Below are 25,847 nucleotides of genomic sequence, written 5' to 3' on the forward strand. Positions count from 1 at the left end.
TTGTGGCCCGAATTTTCGAGTACCCGTAAAACCGGTTGGATTAGCGGGTATATTTTTGCAGGTACCGAATATTTGGGTACCCGGTTTTGGTCAAAATCGGAGTGGGTACCCGGTTTTGCACAGCCTAGATAGGAATATGAAATTAATTTTTGGAAGAGATCAGTGTGAATGTTATTGGATTTGTATTTTACAATAAGCAAAAGTAGCACCAATGTCGATATGTCCGAGTGGTTAAGGAGACAGACTGAAATCTGTTGGGCTTCGCCCGCGCAGGTTCGAACCCTGCTGTCGACGTTTTTGAATTTTTTTTCTTTTTCAATTTGCTTTTGGTCAATTTGCTTTTTGGCTCCAATCAGGTAAATATTTCAATTGCCAACCTAGGGTAGCTCAGAAAGATATAGATTTTCCCAGAAAACCAAAAAATGGAAGAAAACAGCGTGGTATCAAACTCGAAAAAAAACACAGGAACTTGCGAAGAAGGTCAGAGCATCTAGAAGAAACCATAGAAGCAGCTTTCCAGATCCTCGCTCTATGAACGACGGCTCTGCAACCCCACCTTATGGTCAACCACCAACACGGCAAACGGTGTCGTAAATGGCGATGCTACATTGATTCTAATCACACATGGACATGGGCGGCGTTGTTGGCAGTGGTAATGGTGCGCTTGACGAGGCTGCCATCGGTATAAAACCTCAGTGGCCGCACTTCGATCCGTGCTTTCTGCCATTCCTAATTCTCAAAGGTCAATTTCTCAAACCCAATGACTCATATTTATTATTCCTATAAGTTTGGTGTTTGAGCAGAAATTTGTCATTATTTTAATTTTTATTTCACTATTTGAAATTTAATTACTTCAAACGTTGTTTATATTGAAATGGTTATATAGTGTAAAAAAGATTCATCAATGTTATTAAGATAATTTACATATACAAATTTCTGGATGGTACACTGCAATTTATTAGGATTAGTAACTGAGATGATATTAGTGCGTGTTAGAGCTGTAGTATACTTGATTGAGATCAATATTGAGCAAATTGTAATAGTTGATTAATTTATAGGTGATTCGGTTTACATATAGGCAAAAGCATTTGAAATGGGTTCAACTGCCAGCGGTTCAGTGTCCCCAGGTGATGAAGTTGAAATTGAAAAGTGGAAGAGCAAGCCTCTATCCTAAGAAAGGTATTCTTTTAGTGGCTTTTATTGATGGTGTAGAATTTTATGGTCTTTTCACTTTCCATTTTCTGGAATGGTGTTAAACAAACAATATCAGTTGTGCTGAGCAGGGTTCTTGGAGTGGGTGATTTGAACTATTGCTTATAATAGGTGTTATAATAATGTTAAATTTTGTTGTTTCCTTTTCTTGTAGGAGCTTGCAACAAGAACACCCACCTTAAGCTTCTCATAGATCAGCTACGAGATCTTATTAATGACATATCCACAATGGCAAAGTCCATGTTCTGTCTAAGATGCTGAACTAAGTTTTTGTATTGTACAATGATGCCTGAAAGTAGAGGTTTTAGTCTAGATATCTGCAAAAATACTGCCCATCTTGATTGTATTTTCTATCTGAAAGTTAGATATTTTCTCCATAGATGTTCGTCAAAGAAAGTCAGAGATGGATGATTAGGCTTTCCGTGGTAAAATCATTTTTACTACGAAAAGAGAAATAGAGAATGTCAAGGCTTTTGTATATCTTGATTTCTTTAACATTATTAATGAACTGCACATATAAGCTTGTGATTTTTTAGTTGATGATGTGATGAAAATACCCAATGATTGACCTTTGAAGTACATTGTATGAATTTGATTTGTAATTATTTTTCGTATTTAGGAGTTTTGAGTTAGTTTGTGAATCAAGCAATTGCGTCTTCTTTTCACTTCGTTGCTCTCCTTTATTTAGATGATCGAAGGCACGTGCATACCAAGTTAAGGTGTATGTGCTCAAGTTACAGATGTAGTACGCCTTAACCTTTGATGCAAGGATGCATGCATGAACATATTATCTGGGATGTTCAGTGTGTCTATGGCTTATGATCACCTAAATGACAATAGTGCTCCACTTGCATCATGTAGACTCCACAGAGTATATTGATGATTCTGTGATTGTTTTTGTGGGACGTAACTATTAAATCATCTTGTCGAAACAGCTTCATTGCACTCACTTTGAAAAATTGGGTCTCTTTGAATCTAATGATCAACCGATAGATTGCTGAAATCTGATTGTTTATGCTCTGTGTTCCAGCTGCATATTAAATTTATATTGGTGCCCACACTGTTAGATTTTCACATTACCAGAAGTAGATACCACATAACAACCAATTTTGAAAATATTGTGGCTCAAATTGTTTTTTTTTTTTCTTTTCTTCTAGTTGCCTGTCTTTAGTCGTTTCTACTTAGTACGTTTCATTATATAAAACTCTACGGGGAGGCTACAATTCTGAAAGATCTTATTCATGTCAAACTAACATGAATGTAAGTCTACGGTGAAGGTGAACATCCCAGAAATTTAAAGGGGATATGGGTCTGCAATCAGAGTGCTATTTTGTTTACTTAAACTCGGATTTGTCATAATGGGATATCATTCATTAACAAGCCATTAATTTTAAGAAGTGGACACGTGTCAAGCAGCCAGAAACAGAGGAAAGTAAAGGCTTGACATATCTCACTCACGGGAGGATTGACCCCTCATTGTGTTGATTCTTGTTCGTACCAACCAAGCAAAAGCATATGAAAATAAGAATAGGACTCTCTACAGTTATGTGCTTGTGATCCATGGATAAGGATCTAAATGCCACACCAATTTGGGCACACAGGACAGGTTAAAACAAAAAATTCAATTGCAGAGGTTAATTATAGTAAGTTTCAATCTTCGAAGTTCAAAGATTTATATTTAGGCAGCACGCTCAAGCATAACAATATACACAACTGATTTTTACAGACTCAACCTGCGACGAAACACACCCATTTATAAACCTCTAAATAGACATAGACCATTGAAACTCTTACAGAGGAAAGGATATTGACAGAGCAATATGGTTGCATATGTGGACATTTAAAATGCCAACATCAAAAGCAACAATAGCCCTATCAGCAGTACTTCCCTTACTATTATTGCATTTTTCACATTCAAATATGACGAGAACAAAGCCATTCTAAACTTGTGATGAACCGATTCTAACATATAGGTAGGAAGTTTCTAGAGGATTAACTAATTGTGAATTGAGGATCTAGTAGTGAGTGAAGACCTCATATCTACAATGGCAGATTCATGTGCTCCCAATTTGATGGCCTCTTGCTTGCTCTTATAAACCGTGAAACAGCCCCTTAACATACTCATGAGCTTCTTTCACTGTCATCTTCTTACCCATTTCATTGGGGAAGCTGCTCAAGAATGATCCCCGTTGAGAACAGCTGCTATTGAACCATTCACCCTGAAATTCGGATAGGCCTCCATTTTCTTTTGCTTCAGTATTCTCAATGGTGCGACATCTGGCAAGGTCTCTGCAATAATATCAGAAGAAAACACACTGAATTTTCTGCCCACTAAAGTATTCATCAAGCTACAAAACTAATTGGGAATAGGAGGCAATGAGAAAATGTTTCCCTAAATTCTTGTGTCCAACTAATAACTGAATTCTCTTTTCCCATTCTAAGTTGGTCAGCTATAAGGTGACTATTGATTTTATTCCAAATTTCAACTTTTTTCAAGTTGTGTATTAACTGCAATCTTCAATTGAAAGGAATGATACCTGGGAATCTGTTCTGGGAGAGGTTAATTCACCAACAACCTCCTCGAATGTGCCAGCCCAAGCATCTCTGTGAGTCAAGAAGTTGGAGGACAGATTGAATATTTCTTTATGGTTGCCGGGATAGAGAGTGCTCAAACTCGGAATTTGGTGAGTAGGTCCTTTAGGGCCATTAATCACTACAGAAAACAGCAGAAGCACAAGTATATCAATACCCATAACAGTGAAAGCGAACAGATCTGGAAAATACCCAACAGTAAATACCTAATTCAAAATTTCAAATACAAGCCAAACCACAAAACTATCCATTTGTCATAATAAATTAGTTAGTTTTGCATGCAAAATAAAATACAGTAGATTATCCACTAAAGAGACCAAGACCGATCAAATTAATCTCAAAAGTCAACGTCCTTGACAGAACGGAACAACATGTGAGAAGACCAAGTAAAACCTGAAACATGTGCTAGCTTTGATCATACATCCGTGAATGGAGTCACTCTCTAACAAAATCTAAGTAAAATATTATAGTACGTATAATTCTAACTCTAATGATCATAAACTAAATAGAAAAATACAACATACGAAAAGTGAAGAAATTTTAGTTTTACCAGTTCCTTTTTTGATCCAAGGGGAGACCATAATGTTGGCACTCGAACGCCAAGCCTATCAAACTTGAAGAAAGAGGAGCAGGACCCGTGTTTCCATCTGGGCTGGGAACATTGACATAGGAGTCTCAACATGGTCAAAAAACCCACCATGCTCATCATAAGTAATGACCAAGAGGGTCTCATTCCATTGAGGACTTGCTCCAGTGTCTCATAAACCTCCTTTACAAGCTTTTGCCCATTAGCAACATCATGAGATGGGTGATCATCATTTGCAGGGTAGCCTTTAAGATCAAAATACCCTGGTTCAATTACAGTTAAGCTAGGCAATTTCCCCTTTTTTGATCTTCTAAACTTCGAATCATACTGATGGAACTTAAATATGTACTTCAATTTCCTTAAATTTCTATAAAATAAAGTAGAGGTATGCTCCGAAAGTAAATGCCGAAGTCTTTATGATTCTATGAAGTGAATCAAAAATGGTTTTGGGGTAACCTAGAGCAAGGAGCTTGACATGATAGTTTGAACATGAAGTACCAGAGTAAAAAAAGCCTATTGGGTTGAGTTGGACCAGGAATTGAAGAGAACCACCTATCAAAGACTGCAATTCTTGTACAGAGAAGACATAAACAGGAACTGACTCAGGCCTGAAGCCTTTCATAACAGTTCAGATAAGTTGGAGACATTGATAGTGCCTGCTCTACAAAACCAGTCATTGAAGGAATGTTTCAGAGCAAATACCTGTTGCTCACAGCCTCAAAAGAATGACCTGGATCGGATCCACAAATGAGCATCATCAGTGAAGCAAATGGTCTGCGTGCGTGAGTTATGGTTGATACAGAGTTGCATTCATCTCCAGTGACTCCCTTGATTTGGGGATGATGGTTTTTTTCATCCACCCCAACATGTGATCAAAAGATCTATTTTCCATCACTAAAATACAATAGTTGATGGGTGACGGTTTATTCTCGCGCGATATGCAAAAGTCTCGGCGTATACACACTTGAGAGAGTGAGAAACACCAAGAAAATGGCAGAAAATGAAGGTGGTGTGATTGAATTTAGAAGCTTCATATTTTTTTGTGAGAAAGATTGATAATTTGGCAAATGGGTATGCTCTTCTTAGCTTTTATCTTGGCTACACCTAGCTCTGGCTTATCAAGAGATATTCTTGATATTTGGATTGAGGAGATCTGAACGCAGTTATATAGGTTACAACAAATAAGAAATAAAGTTGATTGAAGATACGTGTACATTAATTGTCTGTACTTTTATATTTAATAATATTACCTCAAATTGAGAGGGAATATCACATTTTCAGTATATATGAGCGTATGTTGTGTTTGGTTACAGACCAAGAGAAAGAGAAGGGAAGCTTCTGGTTTTGGTGTTGAGTTTGATTCTTAAATTTATATGATAGTGCTTTTAAAAGTAAAGCAATAAAAAGTAAAGCAAATGGAAAGTGACAAGTCAGTTACTGTTAGTTTCAATCATGATTCACGGTTTTATTTTTTTTATTTCGAAAACTGGAAAACTATGTTGCGGGTGAGTCGGTGTAAACAGCCCCATCTATTTCGCAGCTCTGTTCTGTTAACTTGGGAAGTTTGTGTCCGGAATACTATACACCAACATTCCACCAGATATCTTTAGATTTTGTCAAAAGATCGTTTTAAAAGAAATAAAACAGTAGAACCAGTTACCAAATGAGAAGGATTCGAATAAAGCTAATTATGGTGTTTAAATATTTAATCAGACGTTGAATTACCGACTAAGAGGAGGAGCACCAATGACATTCTATTGCTTTCACTGTTTGGGTGTCTTGTTACTGAAAATACTGCATGGCAGTAATCATAGTGCTGGCAATTCTACAATATGCAGGTATCAGTATGCAAATGTGTATGCTCAGTTTGTTGACAACCGAACAGAACAAAATTGCAAATATCTAATACTTCTTACCATGTTTGCTAAAATAATTACTACACTTATCTTATTGGATAAGACTCAAAAGTTTTTTTTTTTTTAACAAAGCTGTTTAGAATAGTTTGTATATACCCAATAATTTTAGGGATCTATTAAACATTTTACAAGTCCAAAAGACTAAATAAGTCACAAATATTGTAATAAGTGACCTCAAGGTTTAAACTCAATTGCTCAAAGAACAAGTAAGTCACAATGTTTTATGGTAGGTAACCGCAAGATTTGAACCTAGGACCTCAACTAATTTTAAGGGTCTTAAACTTCTACAAGTTTAAGGATTAGGTAAACCACAGTTATTCTGATAAGTGGTTCTAAGGTTTGAATCAAAACAAACTTCCTTAGAATTCAAACCAACCCCGTAAAGAACTATAAATAAATTACTGCATTTAATCCCCGAAATTGAATCATTTTTTGAATGGTATCTAGAAATCGTATTGTTAATTAACAAGGTACTTTTGTAAATAATAAAGGTTTTAAGTGTAATCCCAGTGATTTGTCAAAAAGGGCTTGGTCTAAATTCGAAAAGAACAAGACGAGTCAAAAGCAAAATAAAAAAAATTTATGAACATAAAAAGAGAACGAGTTAAGAGTCTTAATATGAATCTAAAAGAGTTGAAAATGAGTAAAAAAATAATTAAGCATGAAAAATACCTAAACAATTGTATGTTCAGATTATAATTATTTTCATGCAGTCCTACTGTTAAGCCAAACAATAAATTTCTCAAAGTGCAAGATGTGGAAGACTTGTGTTCCCAAAGTTGAAATTTCGATAAAATACCAAAAGTACAGAATTCTTAACTGTTGTTAAATGGGATGAGAATTGAGAATGGTAGAGTTGATGGAGCACTATAAGAGACGTGATTCCGTTTCAGAGTGTGACAAAAATGAGGATACAATCAGTCAAAAGGACAATTAATTGAATTTAGGGACATAAATTATGGGTTGGTATATAATTTAATCAACTTCTGAGACGTGGCCCTGTGGGTGTTAGCATAGAAAGTCAAAAAAGAGAGCTAAAAAAATAGATCATGCACCGACAAATGAAGGTTTTGGCGTGGAAGGTTGAGAATCAAAGATTAAACCATTATGGACCAGGACCAGAAGAATTAGAATCGGCTGAGCTGGATATCTTTGTCGTTCATCTCTTCTCATTGCTTTATCAATAAAGAACCAAAAGCTGTCACTTCCTGTTTTTTTGAATTATATATTTTCATGCTTTTGTGGGCTGTGCTGTGAATGTGATTTAAGTTCCAATATCACGCAACCTTTTCCCTTCACAGCCGACGAGTTAAGAAATTGAAATAATTATGAAACAAGCGAAAATAATCAATGCTTGACTCCCAAGGACAAACGCAACAGTGCTTCACATTCTTATGATTCTCTCGTTAGATTCGACATTTGACTTCGACAAATTAGATTGATAGTTACGGGTGGGATTTCGCTACACTTACCATGTGTATAACAGAGAATCTACTATCTATTCTATTATATATACTGTAAATCTGATGCGCAAGTTATTTCGGTTAATAGATGCCACCACATTAGATCAAGGTTTGACGACTACAGCAAGGGAATTGATTTGAAATTAGGTAAAGCTTCAGAAAGATTTTACAGAACTGAAGGTGATGATGCAAGCATCCATTTCAAGGAAGAAAGAAAACACCCGAAAGTTGGAAAACCACCTCACGAAAATGGTCGTTTACAAGGCATGTGCATATGTTATATTATAAGTGATAACATCACCAGTAAAACAGTAGGGATGGCAACCGGGCTGCCATCAAGGATAATCAGTAAAAATTGCGTCAGCAGCTTAAATGACATGTATACATATAGCGTAGCACACTTGGACCATCATTTCTGTTGCAGGATGAGTGCAGTTACCACTGATTTACAAATAAAGTAATACTTTCCTCTGAATCTCTGCAGCATATGAAATTGGCATTAAGCTTTTTGAATATGTGACACCAGCCAGAGTTTACAACTAGCTTCATTAAAAGAATTCAAAACTCAAGAACCTTCAAATGAATGGTATAACAGGATTATAGCATTTGTTTCTATACATAACAACTCCAGAGTTGATGAAAGAGCAGAAACTTCAGTGACTAAAATTAAAAAAGAACAGAACAGAATAAAAGAACGAAATCAGTCATTGTATGAAATCTTTGCAACAATGACTTCCTCATTTATGCAGTATAACTATAAGCACCCAAAAATGGCTTTCCCTTTGATTATTGTTCTATAGAAACATATACAAACAAGAAGCTTGTCCTGTTCCCCCAACCCAAATCTGGTTTGGCTTTCAGTTAAGGAGAACTTAATTGTGCAGCTGTTGATAAATCATAAAAAATTAGTGTGGATGTTTGACAATATTACTGACCAGCTCTTTAATGTATGCCATTATTCCTAAACCAGCAACTAGAGCAGCCCCAGCTGCGACAGCACTGAATGCAGAAGCCCATGCATCTGAAGCAAATCCAGACTCCAGACCCCCTACCACCATTTGCTCCGAATAATCTAAATGAGTTTCAACCCTGCAAAAAATCACTCATGTCAGACATTATTGAGCTTAATACAGAAATGTTGTTCTGCTCTCTGAAAAACTCTACCCATCATGGTTGGAGTTACAAAACATATATTTCTTTAAAAAAATCTTTCCAAAGTCTCAAAACTAATAGTCTAATGACACAAATCTGAATGTCCAGACAAAATCTTCTTTACTTCAACTGAATAATACAACTTTCCACTTAAAAAAAACCAGGAACCATTAGTACACACCTTCAAACCGGCTAATCTGCATGGTCTACTGCTGCAGCAAGATCACTGTCTGATGACATAACAACTTTGTCATGGTCTCATCTTCATACACAAATATGGGACAACTATAAGCATGCATCATGGTAAAGATAAATCAAGAATTTGATAATGACCAAGAACTAAGACATTCTGTACCAGAATCTGAGGAGGTTGTTGCGGTCAATGTCATCCCCCACCCTCTGAAGTATTGCAGTATCAGATCTGTCAAACTTCGAGAATCTGTATCCAGTAGCAACAACCCAAAACTCAAGTTTAAAGATTTGGGAAAAAATTTAAGACCCAAGAAATTAAATGTACCCATCTTTTCCTACAACAGCTACTACCAGTTTAACTTCACAATTTTAAAATGAAATGAAATTGACAAAAAGTGACAGAAAATTCAGAACTTAGGGCAAAGGCAAAAATGACCACCGATTTTCCAAGTAAGTCACTACAATGCACACAATAGACTTGGGTTTGCATCAACAAATCAAATGAATGCCACATGCAAAACAGAAGGATATATAGTTATTTAATGGTGTTATATAAGATGCAGAGCATGTAGCATACCACAAGTAAATCTTGCATTCGGCCCTTCTATCTTGGACTTTGAAAGCAAAACCACATGGCATCCCAGTGAAGGATAGGAAGAGATCTTCAGTTTCTCCTTCAGAGCAAATTTCGTGGAACTTCACTGTAATTCCACAAATAGTAAGTAATATTAGTTGCAGAAATCAGAACCAAATCAAGTTTGAATATCAAGCATAAAACCTTCGATCATCGTCATCATTCATGTGGACTTAAGGCATAGCAGAGTCCAAAACTTCTGCATCATTGTGTTGTTTGCTCATTATTTGCTCCAGCAGTACTTCCCGCCTAATAATGGAAAAGTTGTGCAACTATATTAATTGAAATGGTGAGAATTAACGTAAGGAAGCAGAGAACAAATTGCTGGTAGCAGTATTCAATCAAAGCAATTCTCCACGATTTGAAACAAATGTTGACAGATGGCACCAAGAAATTAAGCATTCAATCACAGTATAGCCAAAAAATAACCATATGTACACCTAGTTAATTATAACTCAGCTGTATAAATCCAAGGACTCCCGCCAAATCATATGTAACAAGAACCAACTCAGATCATATAGCTGCTGTTAAACGTTTATGTAACTTTCAAAAAGTTGATATTGAAAGAATGAATGTGTGAACTGTGGACACCCATACTACAAAACAAAATAAAAAGCAATATAATTTGCATAAAATAAACAGTATAGAACATTATAATCAAAAAAGGGTAAAGACTTTGACTTACAGTGGCCAAGCAGCATGAGTAATATGGATTACATCAACGACAGAACCACACCCTTCTGTATGCATCCACCTATACCATCAAGAACTGATGTACGATATATACTATTACTGTTTAATAGTAAATTACCTCTATCCTACAGGAAGGTGCAAAATTTCCCATCATGCATGACATGCAGAGCATCTACTATTGGTTGGTCAATTGTTGCACATTCTGGTTAGGAGTCATGACCTGTGCATCAAATAAACACCATGATGATCTATCAGGAAACCTTTTATTATTCTCAAAGAAACATAAGGACATGTTCCAACATAAAGATGGAACTGCTTGTATCATGTAACATGGTTGAATGAAAAAAGCATCAAGATGTTTTCCCAGTAAATATTGACATATCATGTTGCCATCAGAAATAGATAAATACCGTCTCCACAAGAGTTGACTCAGGAAGATTTTGCGCAATTACTCGCATCAAGATATCTTCGAACTAAACAATTGAAATAGAAAATATTAAAATTCTATTAAAATTAACAATAAGAAGAATAAAGTTCACTAAAGTATTAAAAGTAAAGCAGATTAGCAATGGGGTCTGTTTTTGCTCAGTGGTGAAGTGGAGTTTTAATGAAAATGAGACTCACGTTAAAATACCCCGTGGTTTGTTTTCGACTGTTACAACAGCAGAGCTCATTCGAAGTTCCAGCATCTTTTTTGTTGCCATCAAACCGTGTCAGTTGGTAAATTGTAACAATCCTGGACAAGATCACTATGTATTAGAGAAATGCTACTTAAAGGATATTACCCTTGTTGTAAGAATACAGATATAAGATACCCCATAGATATTTCAAAGGAGATATTACCTACTTGTTTTTCAGCAATGATTGTAGATAGAGATGGCTTGAACATCCGTTCTCGAAGTGTCTCAATAAATGTATTGGGACCTGCTTAGCAACAAAAAGAGAAAAAAAGTAACATGATAAACAATTTCTTGATGAAAACTACAAAAAATATGATTATACAAAAGAAGAAATAAAATGATAGAACTGCATGAAGATCTTAGAAATATATAGCCTTCTCTACCAACCAGAAAAGGATGCTCCCAATGCTTTTCAAAACCTTAACCGCTGCAGCAATAGCCTTCCCTTTCAGCTGCCCTTTCCATGCGAGCAATGCATCATATAAACACTTTGCTATATCTAGTAATGCAATGATTCTCCATTTTCAACAACAGGCAGATGTCTGAATTTTCCTGTATGGACACTATCAGAACCGAAATCATCAGAAAAAGTGTGATGTTATATCAAAGAAAGAGTCGATGTACTCCTCAGATTGTAAACAACCTTGCACCATCTTTTGGAGGGCTTCCACAGCAAGGGTGTCAGATAGAACAAAAGTTGGGTTCCTAGTCATAACCTGGATACCGGTGTTTCTTCAAGATTAAGCTGACGAGCAATAAAATCTTGTCGCTATGTCCTTCATCAACAAAAAGGAATGAATAAAATCAAGATATAACAGCTGTTGAACTCTATGCAAAAGCAGAAAACATTAAGGTTTTTTTTTTTTCTTTTCCATTATGTTCATACCTTGTCTGTAAAATCACAAAGTAATGCATTGGAGTCATTAGCAACAAAGCATCAACTCTACGAGCAGCCATTCGACGACAAGCTTCTTGACAGTTGTACTTTCAGGTACTGTAAGGGCCTTTGACAACCGCAAAACGTTTTACAGTGCGTTCTCCAGTTAAGCCCCTGTTCCAAACACAGGTAAAGGAGAGGAAGATACAGTGAATATAGTTGCAATGCATAAAAATTTTAATCTAGGTTAAAATCACACTTATGTTGTCTGGTAAAGTCATGGAGATGATATATTATAACTGTTTATTTCTGTATCTACGACTATGAGCTTCTATCAATTGTTAGGATTAATTGATTATCTCAAAATATATTTGTTTTGTAGGTTTCAGCATCCAAGAAAGTAATTTAAAAAAAAAAAAGGGCCAGGATCCTTAAATTAATATTATATGTTTGATGAATAAAATTGGAAACATTAACACTAAAACATCTACGGAGCAAAGGATTCTAACTGATAGGACAAGAAGTTCAACGGTACAACGTAACAATGCCTGTACACCATGTCCCCTAAAAACTAATAGGTAATGCTAAAAGTGCCCCTAGGCACATAGCACAAGTCTTTTATGTCGTTTGTAACACAAGTTGACCCTCAATTCAATTTTTCCTAGAATTCTGAGGCCTTGAGTAGAGCACTACAAAATCAGTACATAAAAACTCTCCAAAAATTTAAAGAAAGAAGAAAAGAAAAAAAAGGGAAAAAAAAAAAACACGACACAAATGATAAGTGAACCTACAGAGTACGAGAAGCTGAAAACGATCTTCGTATAGTGTCAGGGCCGCCATTCTCGGCTTTCTTCCTCCCACCGACAGAAGAATTCGATAAAGACATGCTTTTCTCTGAAGAACCTCCTTGGCTTGCCATTTCCTCTCCAAAACACTGAAACAAAAACACAGAGAAAAGAAACTCAAAATAGAATAACTAAATAATAACTAAAATATAAAGCAAAATAACAGAAAATTATAAGTAACCTCGTTTATTGTTGAGAAAACTCGAAATCCAACAGTTCAATTAAAAACTACAATTGACAGATTCCACGGTCCAATCATGAACAAAGAATAAAAGTCAAACGATAAGAGAAAACGAAATTCAGATAAATTTGTGCGATGACGATGATAAGCAATCCGATGGTTAACAATTTTCCGGGAAAATGAAAGAATAGGTGCCGGAAATTTAGTTTTTCCCGGGAAATGCACCGACCGGAGGGAGGGAGAGAAAGGGGAGAGATTGGAAACCCTCGAAATGAGAGAGGACGTTAAATTGTGTCTGGATGGAGAGGGGACCAGTAAGATTCGACCACGGCAACGATTGAAGTTAAGTTCTCCAATTTCACGGGATTTTGTGAGGTTTTCAAATTTCCTCAAGGTTAAATGCTCTTAAATATTATTTGAAATACTATTATCCTCACGAAAGATATGAACCACGTGTAGATGAACAATGATTTATTCTAAAATTTTAGAATTAATAAGATTTATATTGATTAAGATATATATTTGAAAAATAACTATTTTGTCTCTCATTTTATGATTTATTATTTTACGAATTATATATTATATGTATTATTACCAACAAAAATTGGATTTATATGATGAGGTGTAATTTTTTAAATGAACTCTGTTAGTTAGAAATTAGAGTCATCATAATAGATTGGGATTGGTTTAAGATATAAGTAGTACACGTGTGAGGTTAGCCACGACTGCATGCCCACATGACATGCCTGTCCACGTCTCCAAAGAATGGACTAAATCTGAAATATTGGGGGTTAAAAAGGTATTCAAAAATTAATAATAAAAATAATATTATATTAATATTTAAAAGAGGGTCAATTTAGTAATTTAAATAACATACCCACCAATTTATTCCCATAACCAAACATACTAATATAACATACCCACCAACTAACCAAACATATTTTCTTAAAGATTCCCAGTAATCTTCCAAGGTAATCTATCTTTCCAGTAATCCAATATTCCCAGTAATCTAACATTCCTGAACCAAACGCCCCCTTATAGGGGACATTTGGATGGGGGGTATATAAGATAACAGGAATGATATTAGTTTATTTTGTAAGATTCTAATGTTTGGTTATAAGTAATAAAATATTACGAGAATATTTTATTGTAAATAGTGTTTACTGTTGGTAATGTGAGGAGTAATCCAGTACCCTCTCCACCCCTGGGATTAAAACATTACTAGGGTAATCTGATTTTTCTACCTATTTTACCCTTAATTAAAAACCATTTCGGACACAATTGCTCTCAAATATCTACCAAATAACAATTACCCAACCCCCCCTACATTTGAGAAATTAACTAAAACACCGCAGTCATAAAAAAGTTTAAAAGTTAACAAAATACCCCCAGCCACCCAAGACCACTGCTGGTCGTGACTCATCATCGCTAGCTGTCGACGTTAGTCGTCGTAATGGTGCACGATCGACGGGATCTAGCCAGTCGTGCGCCGGTAAGGATTCTGATCCATGGCCAAAAACAGCTAGAAACAGCTAGAAACAGCTAGATCTATGGTCGTTTCACAGCCAAAGATGTGGCCTTGAAACTACTACAGATCTGGCCTAGCCTTTTCACAGCCAGGAAATGGCCACATCTTTGGTTGTAAAATGGTCATAGATCTAACCGTTTTTCAACCTTGGATTTGTTATCTATGGTCATTTCCGGCTTTGTCAACGTACAGCCGACCATATACGACTAGTCATGCACCATTCTGTCGGCTGCTGGCGGTGGTGGCTGGCTACCGACAGTGGCTTGGGGTAGGTAAGGATGATTTTGCTACAAATTAAAGTTTTATATGGTTGGGGTGTTTTAGCAAAATTTCAAATGGAAGGGGTTAAAAAATGATTCCAAAAATAATAATAAAAAATACTATTATATTAATATATAAAAAAGAGGACAATTTAGTAATCTATATAACATACCTACTAATTTATCCTCTCAACTAAACATATTTTTTATTAATTATTTGAACTAATTAAATACATTTTCTAAATATTTCTAGTAATCGGTAATCTATTTTTCGTCAATATAATATCTCCTATAATAAAATATTATAGGATCCAAATGCAAAAATAAAAATAAAGGTCTCTATCGGCATACCCAAATGGGTAGACTAATAAATTCAATAGTTTTTAAATGGGTTAATGTAAAATCATCCATATCCATCCGATAGCAATGCGCAATAAATACATTAATAATTAAGAATCCAAATGTGAGTTGCAAACTTTGAAAAGAACAGGCTTATGCATATCAGAAATCAGGGTCCCCTGGGACCAACCAAAAAGTATATTCGTTTTCTGCGTTAGATGTTCTGCACTTGTGCTTCTCTTATTATTAATATTATTTGTACACGTTTTCTTAAAAGCAGACTTCAGCAATTACAGATGTAACCCACTTTGACAACCCTTGGATTATGGTAACCAAAGGTTACCACACAGCCACAAGAGTAAATTAATTCACTCTCAGCAATAGTGGCAGATGGAAAAATAACACATATTTCTATATCAAACATATGTCTAGACTTTTGATGGTAATATGATAAGTTTATAAGTTTCAAAGTTGAAGAATGAAACCCAATTGCAGAACAAAGCAAATTAAAAATGGAAATTTAATTTGATTTCAAAAAGAATTAAGTAACTCCAGAATTATGAGTTCCACCTTGATAGTAATTACTAGTTGAAGATCGATAATATGATGCTTATATTTTTCAAGTTTCTCCACACGTCAAGTAATTTATCAGGCCTCTCTTTCAGCCACTCACAAGACAACACTAAAATAACATTATGAATTCTTTATATAACAAATATACTCATAATATAGAACCATGACTAACAAAATGCTCATAACTCATCCACCAAAGGACCCCTGATATACCAGAAAACCCATAAATTTCAACGTCACAATCGCATTCAGCTTTCTACAAATCACAAATCTGCAAGTACACTCATATTTTCATCATTACTGATTGATAATCTAAACATTTTCAGTTCAGTTTTTTTGTGCCATAACAGGAATCCCAGGACCATTAACATACATTGTCACAATTATTCTTCTGCATAAGTGTATGCTATAACAACAACAAATATCATTACCAAATGATCACAATGCTTTGAAAGCTCAGCCCTTGTATCTTTTACTTTATTTAAGAGAAGTCAGATTCATTTCCTCCAACAACATGGCCTACCAGGACCTGCTTACAGAGTAGTAGAACCAACTTCCATAAAATATAATGTTCGTAAATTTGGGTTAGCTTGGCAATATCGCTGTTCAACAAGATATGGCAATATGCTACAACTGGATTGCTTATATTAACCATTTGGATCAATTTTAAATTAAAATCAATTAACTTAGCAGTCAGACAGAGGAATGAAACCACATAGTGAAGCGTTGTCCATGAATAGACTTTGCAGAATCCAGAAATGGTTTTAGCAATGATATATCACAAAGTTGAATTAAGAAGAATTCATAATTGTAAAACCTGCCTTTCTCGGCTATATCAGGTTGCTGAGTATTAGACAGTAAAATTTAGTAATATCAACTATGAAACCTGATGGCTAAACATGGATTAATATAATCCTATACAGAAAAAGGCTTAAGCCCATGATCTCTTTGTACCTGAGATATGAGAGAAGTCTAATCCATGGAACTGAAACTTGGAGCATACCAGCCCAACTCATCCGAAATTTTCTGCATTCTTTCTTCCTGTCCCTTTGAGTCCCCTAAAGCTGTTGTGAAGGGATATACATAGGTTACTTTTGTGGCAACTGACCTATAAGCACACACATCTCTTTTTACCAAAAACTCTAGCACATCCCGCCCAAACCCTCCATCAACTTCAGCCTGCAAATATTGACCTGGATTTCTTCCCATTATCAGTAGTGTCTTATGGGGAAAGTAAAAAGTTAGATGTATTAAACAATGCACCCACTAGCTTTCTCAAAATTAATACACATATATAGAGGAATAAAAAGCCTTAATGTAGTTTTTGTTCCTATTATCTTCCTTCATTTAAGCTTTTGGTTTGATTATGATACACACTAATCAGAGTACTTACAATTAATTTGCAACACAATCTGTGCAAGTGCATTACAATTTTTTGGTTTAATTCAAGAAAATTACCATAAGGGGTATCTTCAACAACTTGAATTTTGGCATTTTTCTGTGTTTTCAAGATAGCTTCCTGCAATTCCTGTAAGAAAAGCAGAAACAAACCTGTTAATTCAATCTGCAAAACTGAATTAACAAATAAATTAAATTCGATGGACACGTATATATACTATATAGGCATATGCCCTTTAAACCTGAACTGCGTTCCCTTTGGAATTCTCGGGAATCGTCCATGGAAAGGCAAATGACGACGATTTGGGGTTTGTTGACACACAACCTGGATTTGTTGATGGACAAGGCCTAATTTTCCTGCAAGAAGAGACCATTAATTGACTGCATAAATAAAGCTATCATGAACTGTTAATTAAACTCAGAGAAAACATAATGTGAATGTTAATAATCATACCCATCTTCTAATCCTACTTGCAAGTTCTTGGACTGAGAAAATGGGGTGGTAGTAGGGAGAAGAGGAGACTGAGAGTTGATAGAAGGGATGGCTGACGAAGGTAATGGAGAAGTCAAGGTTACAGTGAGTGCTAAAGAAAGTAAATTGGATAAAAGAATTGGCTTTGTATTGGGATTTTGTGAAGAAATTGGAGGGATTTGATGGTGAAGGGAGGGTGTGGTAATGGCGGTTCTTGAAGATCTGATGAGTGAGGGATCCAGTGGAGGGAAAAGATGACCAATCAAACTCATGTTTGTTAATTTCGTTATCTCCTCACCTTTCTCTACTTGTTACTAACTCTCTAACGAAGGAATCCAAACGCCTCGTTTTGTTTTCTTCTTGGAGAATCGAAATATCGTATCAAAGAAGATATTATAAGAGATCCCAATTCCAAATCATAACAAGTTTTAATCGATTGATTGAATTTGGAAGTTAAATGTTTATATTGAAAATAATGTAAAGAATCAAACAAAACTTGATAATTCAAATTTTTGGATTTTCTCATTATCTATAAGCTACTAAACGAATTGAAAATTGTATAAAAATTATCACATCAAATTGATTGGATTTCAATGCTCATATATTTAACTCAATAATACTATTCTTAAAATTGGATCAATGTTGATTCATTTATTTTTATTTGATAGAAATTAATTTTTGGAAGAGATGAATATGTTTTGTATTTTACAATAACCCAAAGAAGCACCAATGTCGATATGTCCGAGTGGTTAAGGAGACAGACTTGAAATCTGTTGGGCTTCGCCCGCGCAGGTTCGAACCCTGCTGTCGACGTTTTTGAATTTTTTTTATTTTTCAATTTGCTTTTGGTCAATTTGCTTTTTGGCTCCAATCAGGTAAATATTTCAATTGCCAATCTAGGGTAGCTCAGAAAGATATAGATTTTCCCAGAAAACCAAAAAATGGAAGAAAACAGCGTGGTATCAAACTCGAAAACAACACAGGAACTTGCGAAAGAAGGTCAGAAGCATCTAGAAGAAACCATAGAAGCAGCTTTCCAGATCCTCGCCTCTATGAACGACGAGCTCTGCAACCCCACCTTATGGTCAACCACCACCACGGCAAACGGTGTCGTAAATGGCGATGCTACATCTGATTCTAACCATCACATGGACATGGGCGGCTTTGTTGGCAGTGGTAATGGTGCGCTTGACGAGGCTCGCCATCGGTATAAAACCTCAGTGGCCGCACTTCGATCCGTGCTCTCTGCCATTCCTAGTTCTCATAAGGTCAATTTCTTCAAACCCTAATGACTCATATTTATTATTCCTATAAGTTTGGTGTTTGAGCAGAAATTTAGTCATTATTCTTAATTTTTTTATTTCACTATTTGAAATTTAATTACTTCAAACGTTGTTTATATTGAAATGGTTATATAGTGTAAAAAAGATTCATCAATGTTATTAAGATAATTTACATATACAAATTTCTGGATGGTACACTGCAATTTATTAGGATTAGTACCTGAGATGATATTAGTGCGTTTAGAGCTGTTAGAATACTTGATTGAGATCAATGTTTGAGCAAATTTTTAATTAGTTGATTAATTTTTATGGTGATTCTGGTTTACATATAGGCAAAAGCATTTGAAATGGGTTCAACTGCTAGCGGTTCAGTGTCCCCAGCTGATGAAGTTGAAATTGAAAAGTTGGAAGAGCGAGCCTCTATCCTAAGAAAGGTATTCTTTTAGTGGCTTTTACTTGATGGTGTAGAATTTTATGGTCTTTTCACTTTCCATTTTCTGGAATGGTGTTAAACAAACAATATCAGTTGTGCTGAGCAGGGTTCTTGGAGTGGTTGATTTGAACTATTGCTTATAATAGGCTGTTATAATAATGTTAAATTTTGTTTTTTCCTTTTCTTTGTAGGAGCTTGCAAACAAGAACACCCACCTTAAGCTTCTCATAGATCAGCTACGAGATCTTATTAATGACATATCCACATGGCAAAGTCCATGTTCTGTCTAAGATGCAGAACTAAAGTTTTTGTATTGTACAATGATGCCTGAAAGTAGAGGTTTTAGTCTAGATATCTGCAAAAATACTGCCCATCTTGATCGTATTTTCTATCTGAAAGTTAGATATTTTCTCCATAGATGTTCGTCAAAGAAAGTCAGAGATGGATGATTAGGCTTTCCAGTGGTAAAATCATTTTTTACTACGAAAATGAGAAATAGAGAATGTCAAGGCTTTTGTATATCTTGATTCTCTTTAACATTATTAATGAACTGCACATATAAGCTTGTTGATTTTTTAGTTGATGATGTGATGAAAATTACCCAATGATTGACCTTTGAAGTCACATTGTATGAATTTGATTTGTAATTTTATTTTCAGTATTTAGGAGTTTTGAGTTTAGTTTGTGAATCAAGCAATTGCGTCTTCTTTTCACTTCGTTGCTCTGACCTTTATTTAGATGATCGAAGGCATGTGCATACCAAGTTTAAGGTGTATGTGCTCAAGTTACAGATGTAGTACGCCTTAACCTTTGATGCAAGGATGCATGCATGAACATATTATCTGGGATGTTCAGCTGTGTCTATGGCTTATGTATCACCTAAATGACAATAGGGCTCCTCTTGCATCATGTAGACTCCACAGAGTATATTGATGATTCTGTGATTGTTTTTTGTGGGACGTAACTATTAAATCATCTTGTCGAAACAGCTTTCATTGCCACTCACTTTGAAAAATTGGGTCTCTTTGAATCTTAATGATCAACCGATAGATTGCTGAAATCTGATTGTTTATGCTCTGGTTCCAGCTGCATATTAAATTTATGTTGGTGCCCACACTGTTAGATTTTCCCATTACCAGAAGTAGATACCACATAACAACCGATTTTGAAAATATTTGTGGCTCAAATTGTTTTTTTTTTTCCTTTTTTTCTTCTAGTTGCCCTGTCTTTAGTCGTTTCTACTTATGTACGTTTCATTTATATAAAACTCTACGGGGAGGCTACAATTCTGAAAGATCTTATTCATGTCAAACTATACATGAATGTAAGTCTACGGTGAAGGTGAACATCCCAGAAATTTAAAGGGGATATGGGTCTGCAATCAGAGTGCTATTTTGTTTACTTAAACTCGGATTTGTCATAATGGGATATCAATTCATATAACAAGCCATTAATTTTAAAGAAGTGGACCACGTGTCAAGCAGCCAGAAACAGAGGAAAGTAAAGGCTTTGACATATCTCACTCACGGGAGGATTGGCCTCTCATTGTGTTGATTCTTGTTCGCTAGCAACCAAGCAAAAGCATATGAAAATAAAGAATAGGACTCTCTACAGTTATGTGCTTGTGATCCATGGATAATGCCACACCAATTTGGGCACACAGGACAGGTTAAAACAAAAAATTCAATTGCAGAGGTAATTATGTAAGTTTCAACAGCAGTTTCAATCTTTGAAGTTCAAAGATTTATATTTAGGCAGCACGCTCAAGCATAACAATATACACAACTGACTTTTTTACAGACTCAACCTGCGACGTAACACGACCCATTTATAAACCTCTAAATAGACATAGACCATTGAAACTCTTACAGAGGAAAGGATATTGACAGAGCAAATATGGTTGCATATGTGGACATTTAAAATGCCAACATCAAAAGCAACCAAATAGCCCTATCAGCAGTACTTCCCTTACGATTATTGCATTTCACATTACAAATATGACGAGAACAAAGCCATTCTAAACTTTGTGATGAATAGATTCTAAGGAAGTTTCTAGAGGATTAACTAATTGTGAATTGAGGATCTAGTAGTGAGTGAAGACCTCATATCTACAATGGCAGATTCATGTGCTCCCAATTTGATGGCCTCTTTGCTTGCTCTTATAAACCGTGAAACAGCTCCCTTAACATACTCATGAGCTTCTTTCACTGTCATCTTCTTACCCATTTCATTGGGGAAGCTGCTCAAGAAGTGATCCCCGTTGAGAACAGCTGCTAATTGAACCATCTCACCCTGAAATTCGGATAGGCCTCCATTTTCTTTTGCTTCAGTATTCCTCAATGGTGCGACATCTGGCAAGGTCTCTGCAATAATATCAGAAGAAAACACACTGAATTTTCTGCCCACTAAAGTATTCATCAAGCTACAAAACTAATTGGGAATAGGAGGCACTGAGAAAATGTTTCCCTAAATTCTTGTGTCCAACTAATAATTGAATTCTCTTTCCCCATTCTAAGTTGGTCAGATCATAAGGTGAACTATTGATTTTATTCCAAATTTCAACTTTTTTCAAGTTGTGTATGAACTGCAATCTTAAATTGAAAGGAATAATACCTGGGCAATCTGTTCTGGGAGAGGTTAATTCACCAACAACCTCCTCGAATGTGCCAGCCCAAGCATCTCTGTGAGTCAAGAAGTTGGAGGACAGATTGAATATTTTCTTTATGGTTGCCGGGATAGAAGAGTGCTCAAACTCGGAATTTGGTGTAGGTCCTTTGGGGCCATTAATCACTACAGAAAACAGCAGAAGCACAAGTATATATCAATACACCATAACAGTGAAAGCAGAACAGATCTGGAAAATACTCAACAGTAAATACCTAATTCCTAAAAATTTCAAATACAAGCCAAACCACAAAAACTATCCATCTGTCATATATAAATTTAGTTAGTTTTGCATGCAAAATAAAATACAGTAGATTATCCACTAAGAAGACCAAGACCAGATCAAATTAATCTCAAAAGTCAACGTCCTTTGACAGAACGGAACAACATGTGAGAAGACCAAGTAAAACCTGAAACATGTGCTAGCTTTGATCATACATCCGTGAACGGTGTCATTCTCTAACAAAATCTAAGTAAAATATTATAGTACGTAATAATTCTAACTCTAATGATCATAAACTAAATAGAAAAATATAACATACGAAAAGTGAAGAAATTTTAGTTTTACCAGTTCCTTTTTTGATCCAAGGGGAGACCATAATTGTTGGCACTCGAACGCCAAGCCTATCAAACTTGAAGAAAGAAGGAGCAGGACCCGTGTTTCCATCTGGGCTGGGAACATTGACATAAGGAGTCTCAACATGGTCAAAAAACCCACCATGCTCATCATAAGTAATGACCAAGAGGGTCTCATTCCATTGAGGACTTGCTCTCAGTGTCTCATAAACCTCCTTTACAAGCTTTTGCCCATTAGCAACATCATGAGATGGGTGATCATCATTTGCAGGGTAGCCTTTAAGATCAAAATACCCTGGTTCAATTACAGTTAAGCTAGGCAATTTCCCCTTTTTTGCATCTTCCTTAAACTTCGAATCATACTGATGGAACTTAAATATGTACTTCAATTTCCTTAAATTTCTATAAAATAAAGTAGAGGGTATGCTCCGAAAGTAAATGCCGAAGTCTTTATGATTCTCATGAAGTGAATCAAAAATGGTTTTTTGAGGGTAACCTAGAGCAAGGAGCTTCTTGACATGACTAGTTGAACCATGAGAAGTACCAGAGTAAACAAAAAGCCTATTGGGTTGAGTTGGACCCGGAATTGAAGAGAACCACCTATCAAAGACTGCAAATTCTTGTACAAGAGAAGCATAAACAGGAACTGACTCAGGCCTGAAGCCTTTCATAACAGTTTCAGATAAGTTTGGAGACATTGATAGTGCCTGCTCTACAAAACCAGTCATTGAAGGAATGGTTCCAGAGCCAAATACCTGTTGCTCCACAGCCTCAAAAGAATGACCTGGATCCGGATCCACAAACTGAGCATCATCAGTGAAGCAAATGGTCTGCGTGCGTGAGGTATTGGTTGATACAGAGTTGCATTCATCTCCAGTGACTCCATTGATTTGGGGATTGATGGTTTTTTTCATCCACCCCAACATGTGATCAAAAGATCTATTTTCCATCACTAAAACTACAATAGTTTTGATGGGTGACGGTTTATTCTCCGCCGCATATGCAAAATGTCTCGGTGTATACACACTTGAGAGAGTGAGAAACACCAAGAAAATGGCAGAAAATGAAGGTGGTGATTTGAATTTAGAAAGCTTCATATTTTTTTGTGAGAAAGATTGATAATTTGGCAAATGGGTATGCTCTTCTTAGCTTTTTATCTTTGGCTACACCTAGCTCTGGCTTATCAAGAGATATTCTTGATATTTGGATTGAGGAGATCTGATACGCAAGTTATATATGGTTACAACAAATAAGAAATAAAGTTGATTGAAGATACTGTACATTAATTGTCTGTACTTTTATATTTAATAATATTTAACACAAATTGAGAGGAGAATATCACATTTTCAGTATATATGAGCGTATGTTGTGTTTGGTTACAGACCACAGAGAAAAGAGAAGGGAAGCTTCTGGTTTTGGTGTTGAGTTTGATACTTTAAATTTATGTGATAGTGCTTTTAAAAGTAAAAGTAAAAGCAATAAAAGTAAAGCAAAATGGAAAGTGACAAGTCAGTTACTGTTAGTTTCAATCATGATTCACGGTTTTATTTTTTTATTTCGAAAAAAACTGGAAAACTATGTTGCGGGTGAGTCGGTGTAAACAGCCCCATCTATTTCGCAGCCTCTGTTCTGTTAACTTTGGGAAGTTTGTGTCCGGAATACTATACACCAACATTCCACCAGATTATCTTTAGATTTTTGTCAAAAGATTTCGTTTTAAAAGAAAATAAAACAGTAGAACCAGTTACCAAATGAGAAGGATTCGAATAAAGCTAATTATGGTGTTTAAATATTTAATCAGACGTTGAATTACCGACTTAAGAGGAGGAGCACTAAATGACATTTCTATTGCTTTCACTGTTTGGGTGTCTTGTTACTGAAAATACTGCATGGCAGTAATCATAGTGCTGGCAATTCTACAATATGCAGTATCAGTATGCAAATGTGTATGCTCACGTTTGTTGACAACGGAGCAAAACAATTTGTAAACATCTAAGTTGGTTTGGTTCATTATTATGATGTTTTAGAATAATATTTTGAAAAAAATTAAATTAGACGGATATTATGTATAAAAATTTAAAAATTAAAAAATACTCTCTATGTTTGTTTATTACTAAATACCCTATAATAAAATATTAAAAGTTAACAAAAATACCCTCAATCCACCCATTAAATATGGATAGCCAGAATCTAGTAAATGTGGATTGTTGAGGTGTTTTGTAATTTCTAAAAAAAATTTAAGAGTATTTAGTTAAATTAATAATTTAATAGGGTTTAAAAGAAATTAATAATATAGAATAATATTTTGAGAATAAGTCATTTTTATTGTTTAACTTTATTGAGAATACTAATAATAGTATTCCCAAGAGTGAACCAAACGGACCTGATACTTTCCTTAGCATGTTTGCTAAAATAATTACTACACTTATCTTATTGGATAAGATCATTTATATATATTATATATATATATATATATATATATATATTTATTTTATTATTTTATATTTTTTTTTTTTTGGTAACCAAGGTGTTTGGACCAGTTTGTACATACCTCAACTAATTTTAGGGGTCCATTAAATATCCTACAAGCTCAATGTACCAAATAAGTCACAATGTTATTGTGATAGGTGACCCCAAAGTTCAAACTCAATTGTTCAAAGGACTAAGTAAACCACAATGTTATTATGGTGGATAGCCCCAAGGTCTAAACCTGTGCACTTCAACTAATTCTAAAGGTCTTAAACACTCTACAAGCCTAAAGGATCAGGTAAGTTATAATATTATTATGATAAGTGACCCTGAGGTTTGAACCCAAAATCTTAAAAAAGGGAACAAATCTTCTTGACTATCAAACCAACCCTTGAGATTAACTCATAAATAAATTACTACATCGTAATCCTCAAAATTGATTATCATTTTTTGAACGGTATTCTAGAAATCGTATTGTTAATTAACAAGGTACGTTTCTATATAATAAAAGGTTTTAAGTGTAATCCCAGTGATTTGTCAAAAAGGGCTTGGTCTAAATTTCGAAAAGAACAAGACGAGTCAAAAGCAAAATAAAAAAAAATTATGACCGACATAAAAGAGAACGAGTTAAGAGTCTTAATATGAATCATAAAAGAGTTGAAAATGAGTAAATAAAATAATTAAGCATGAAAAATACCTAAACAATTGTATGTTCAGATTATAAATTATTTTTCATGCAGTCCTACTGTTAAGCCAAACAATAAATTTCTCAAAGTGCAAATCATGTGAAGCACTTGTGTTCCCCAAAGTTGAAATTTCGATAAAATAC

The 25,847-nt window shown here is 35.2% G+C and overlaps 3 protein-coding genes, 1 non-coding gene and 2 pseudogenes across 4 annotated transcripts; 3 read left to right on the top strand and 3 right to left on the bottom strand.

Annotated features, from left to right (window-relative positions):
• The first annotated feature begins 219 nt into the window (after positions 1-219).
• LOC116106829 lies at positions 220-1,465 on the top strand (annotated as a pseudogene).
• Positions 1,466-2,817: 1,352 nt separating this feature from the next.
• LOC116106879 (non-specific phospholipase C6-like) lies at positions 2,818-23,919 on the bottom strand. The gene is made up of 4 exons (XM_031393177.1): positions 22,542-23,919; positions 21,923-22,099; positions 21,430-21,672; positions 2,818-3,264 (listed from the first exon to the last, which is right to left on the bottom strand). Exons 1-4 carry the CDS (start codon positions 23,644-23,646, stop codon positions 3,209-3,211), a joined length of 1,581 nt encoding a protein of 526 aa, XP_031249037.1. The 5' UTR covers positions 23,647-23,919; the 3' UTR covers positions 2,818-3,208.
• LOC116106821 lies at positions 3,386-5,282 on the bottom strand (annotated as a pseudogene).
• Positions 16,453-18,021, bottom strand: LOC116106880 (thylakoid lumenal 17.9 kDa protein, chloroplastic-like). The gene is made up of 4 exons (XM_031393178.1): positions 17,576-18,021; positions 17,364-17,478; positions 17,182-17,251; positions 16,453-16,916 (listed from the first exon to the last, which is right to left on the bottom strand). Exons 1-4 carry the CDS (start codon positions 17,863-17,865, stop codon positions 16,696-16,698), a joined length of 696 nt encoding a protein of 231 aa, XP_031249038.1. The 5' UTR covers positions 17,866-18,021; the 3' UTR covers positions 16,453-16,695.
• TRNAS-UGA lies at positions 18,325-18,406 on the top strand. Its single transcript has one exon. It is a non-coding gene; the product is annotated as a tRNA-Ser (tRNA).
• Positions 18,477-19,929, top strand: LOC116106881 (mediator of RNA polymerase II transcription subunit 30). The gene is made up of 3 exons (XM_031393179.1): positions 18,477-18,861; positions 19,209-19,310; positions 19,501-19,929. Exons 1-3 carry the CDS (start codon positions 18,535-18,537, stop codon positions 19,597-19,599), a joined length of 528 nt encoding a protein of 175 aa, XP_031249039.1. The 5' UTR covers positions 18,477-18,534; the 3' UTR covers positions 19,600-19,929.
• Positions 23,920-25,847: the final 1,928 nt, after the last annotated feature.

The sequence above is a fragment of the Pistacia vera genome, unplaced genomic scaffold, assembly GCF_008641045.1.
Source record: "Pistacia vera cultivar Batoury unplaced genomic scaffold, PisVer_v2 Contig524, whole genome shotgun sequence".
Classification (NCBI taxonomy): domain Eukaryota; kingdom Viridiplantae; phylum Streptophyta; class Magnoliopsida; order Sapindales; family Anacardiaceae; genus Pistacia; species Pistacia vera.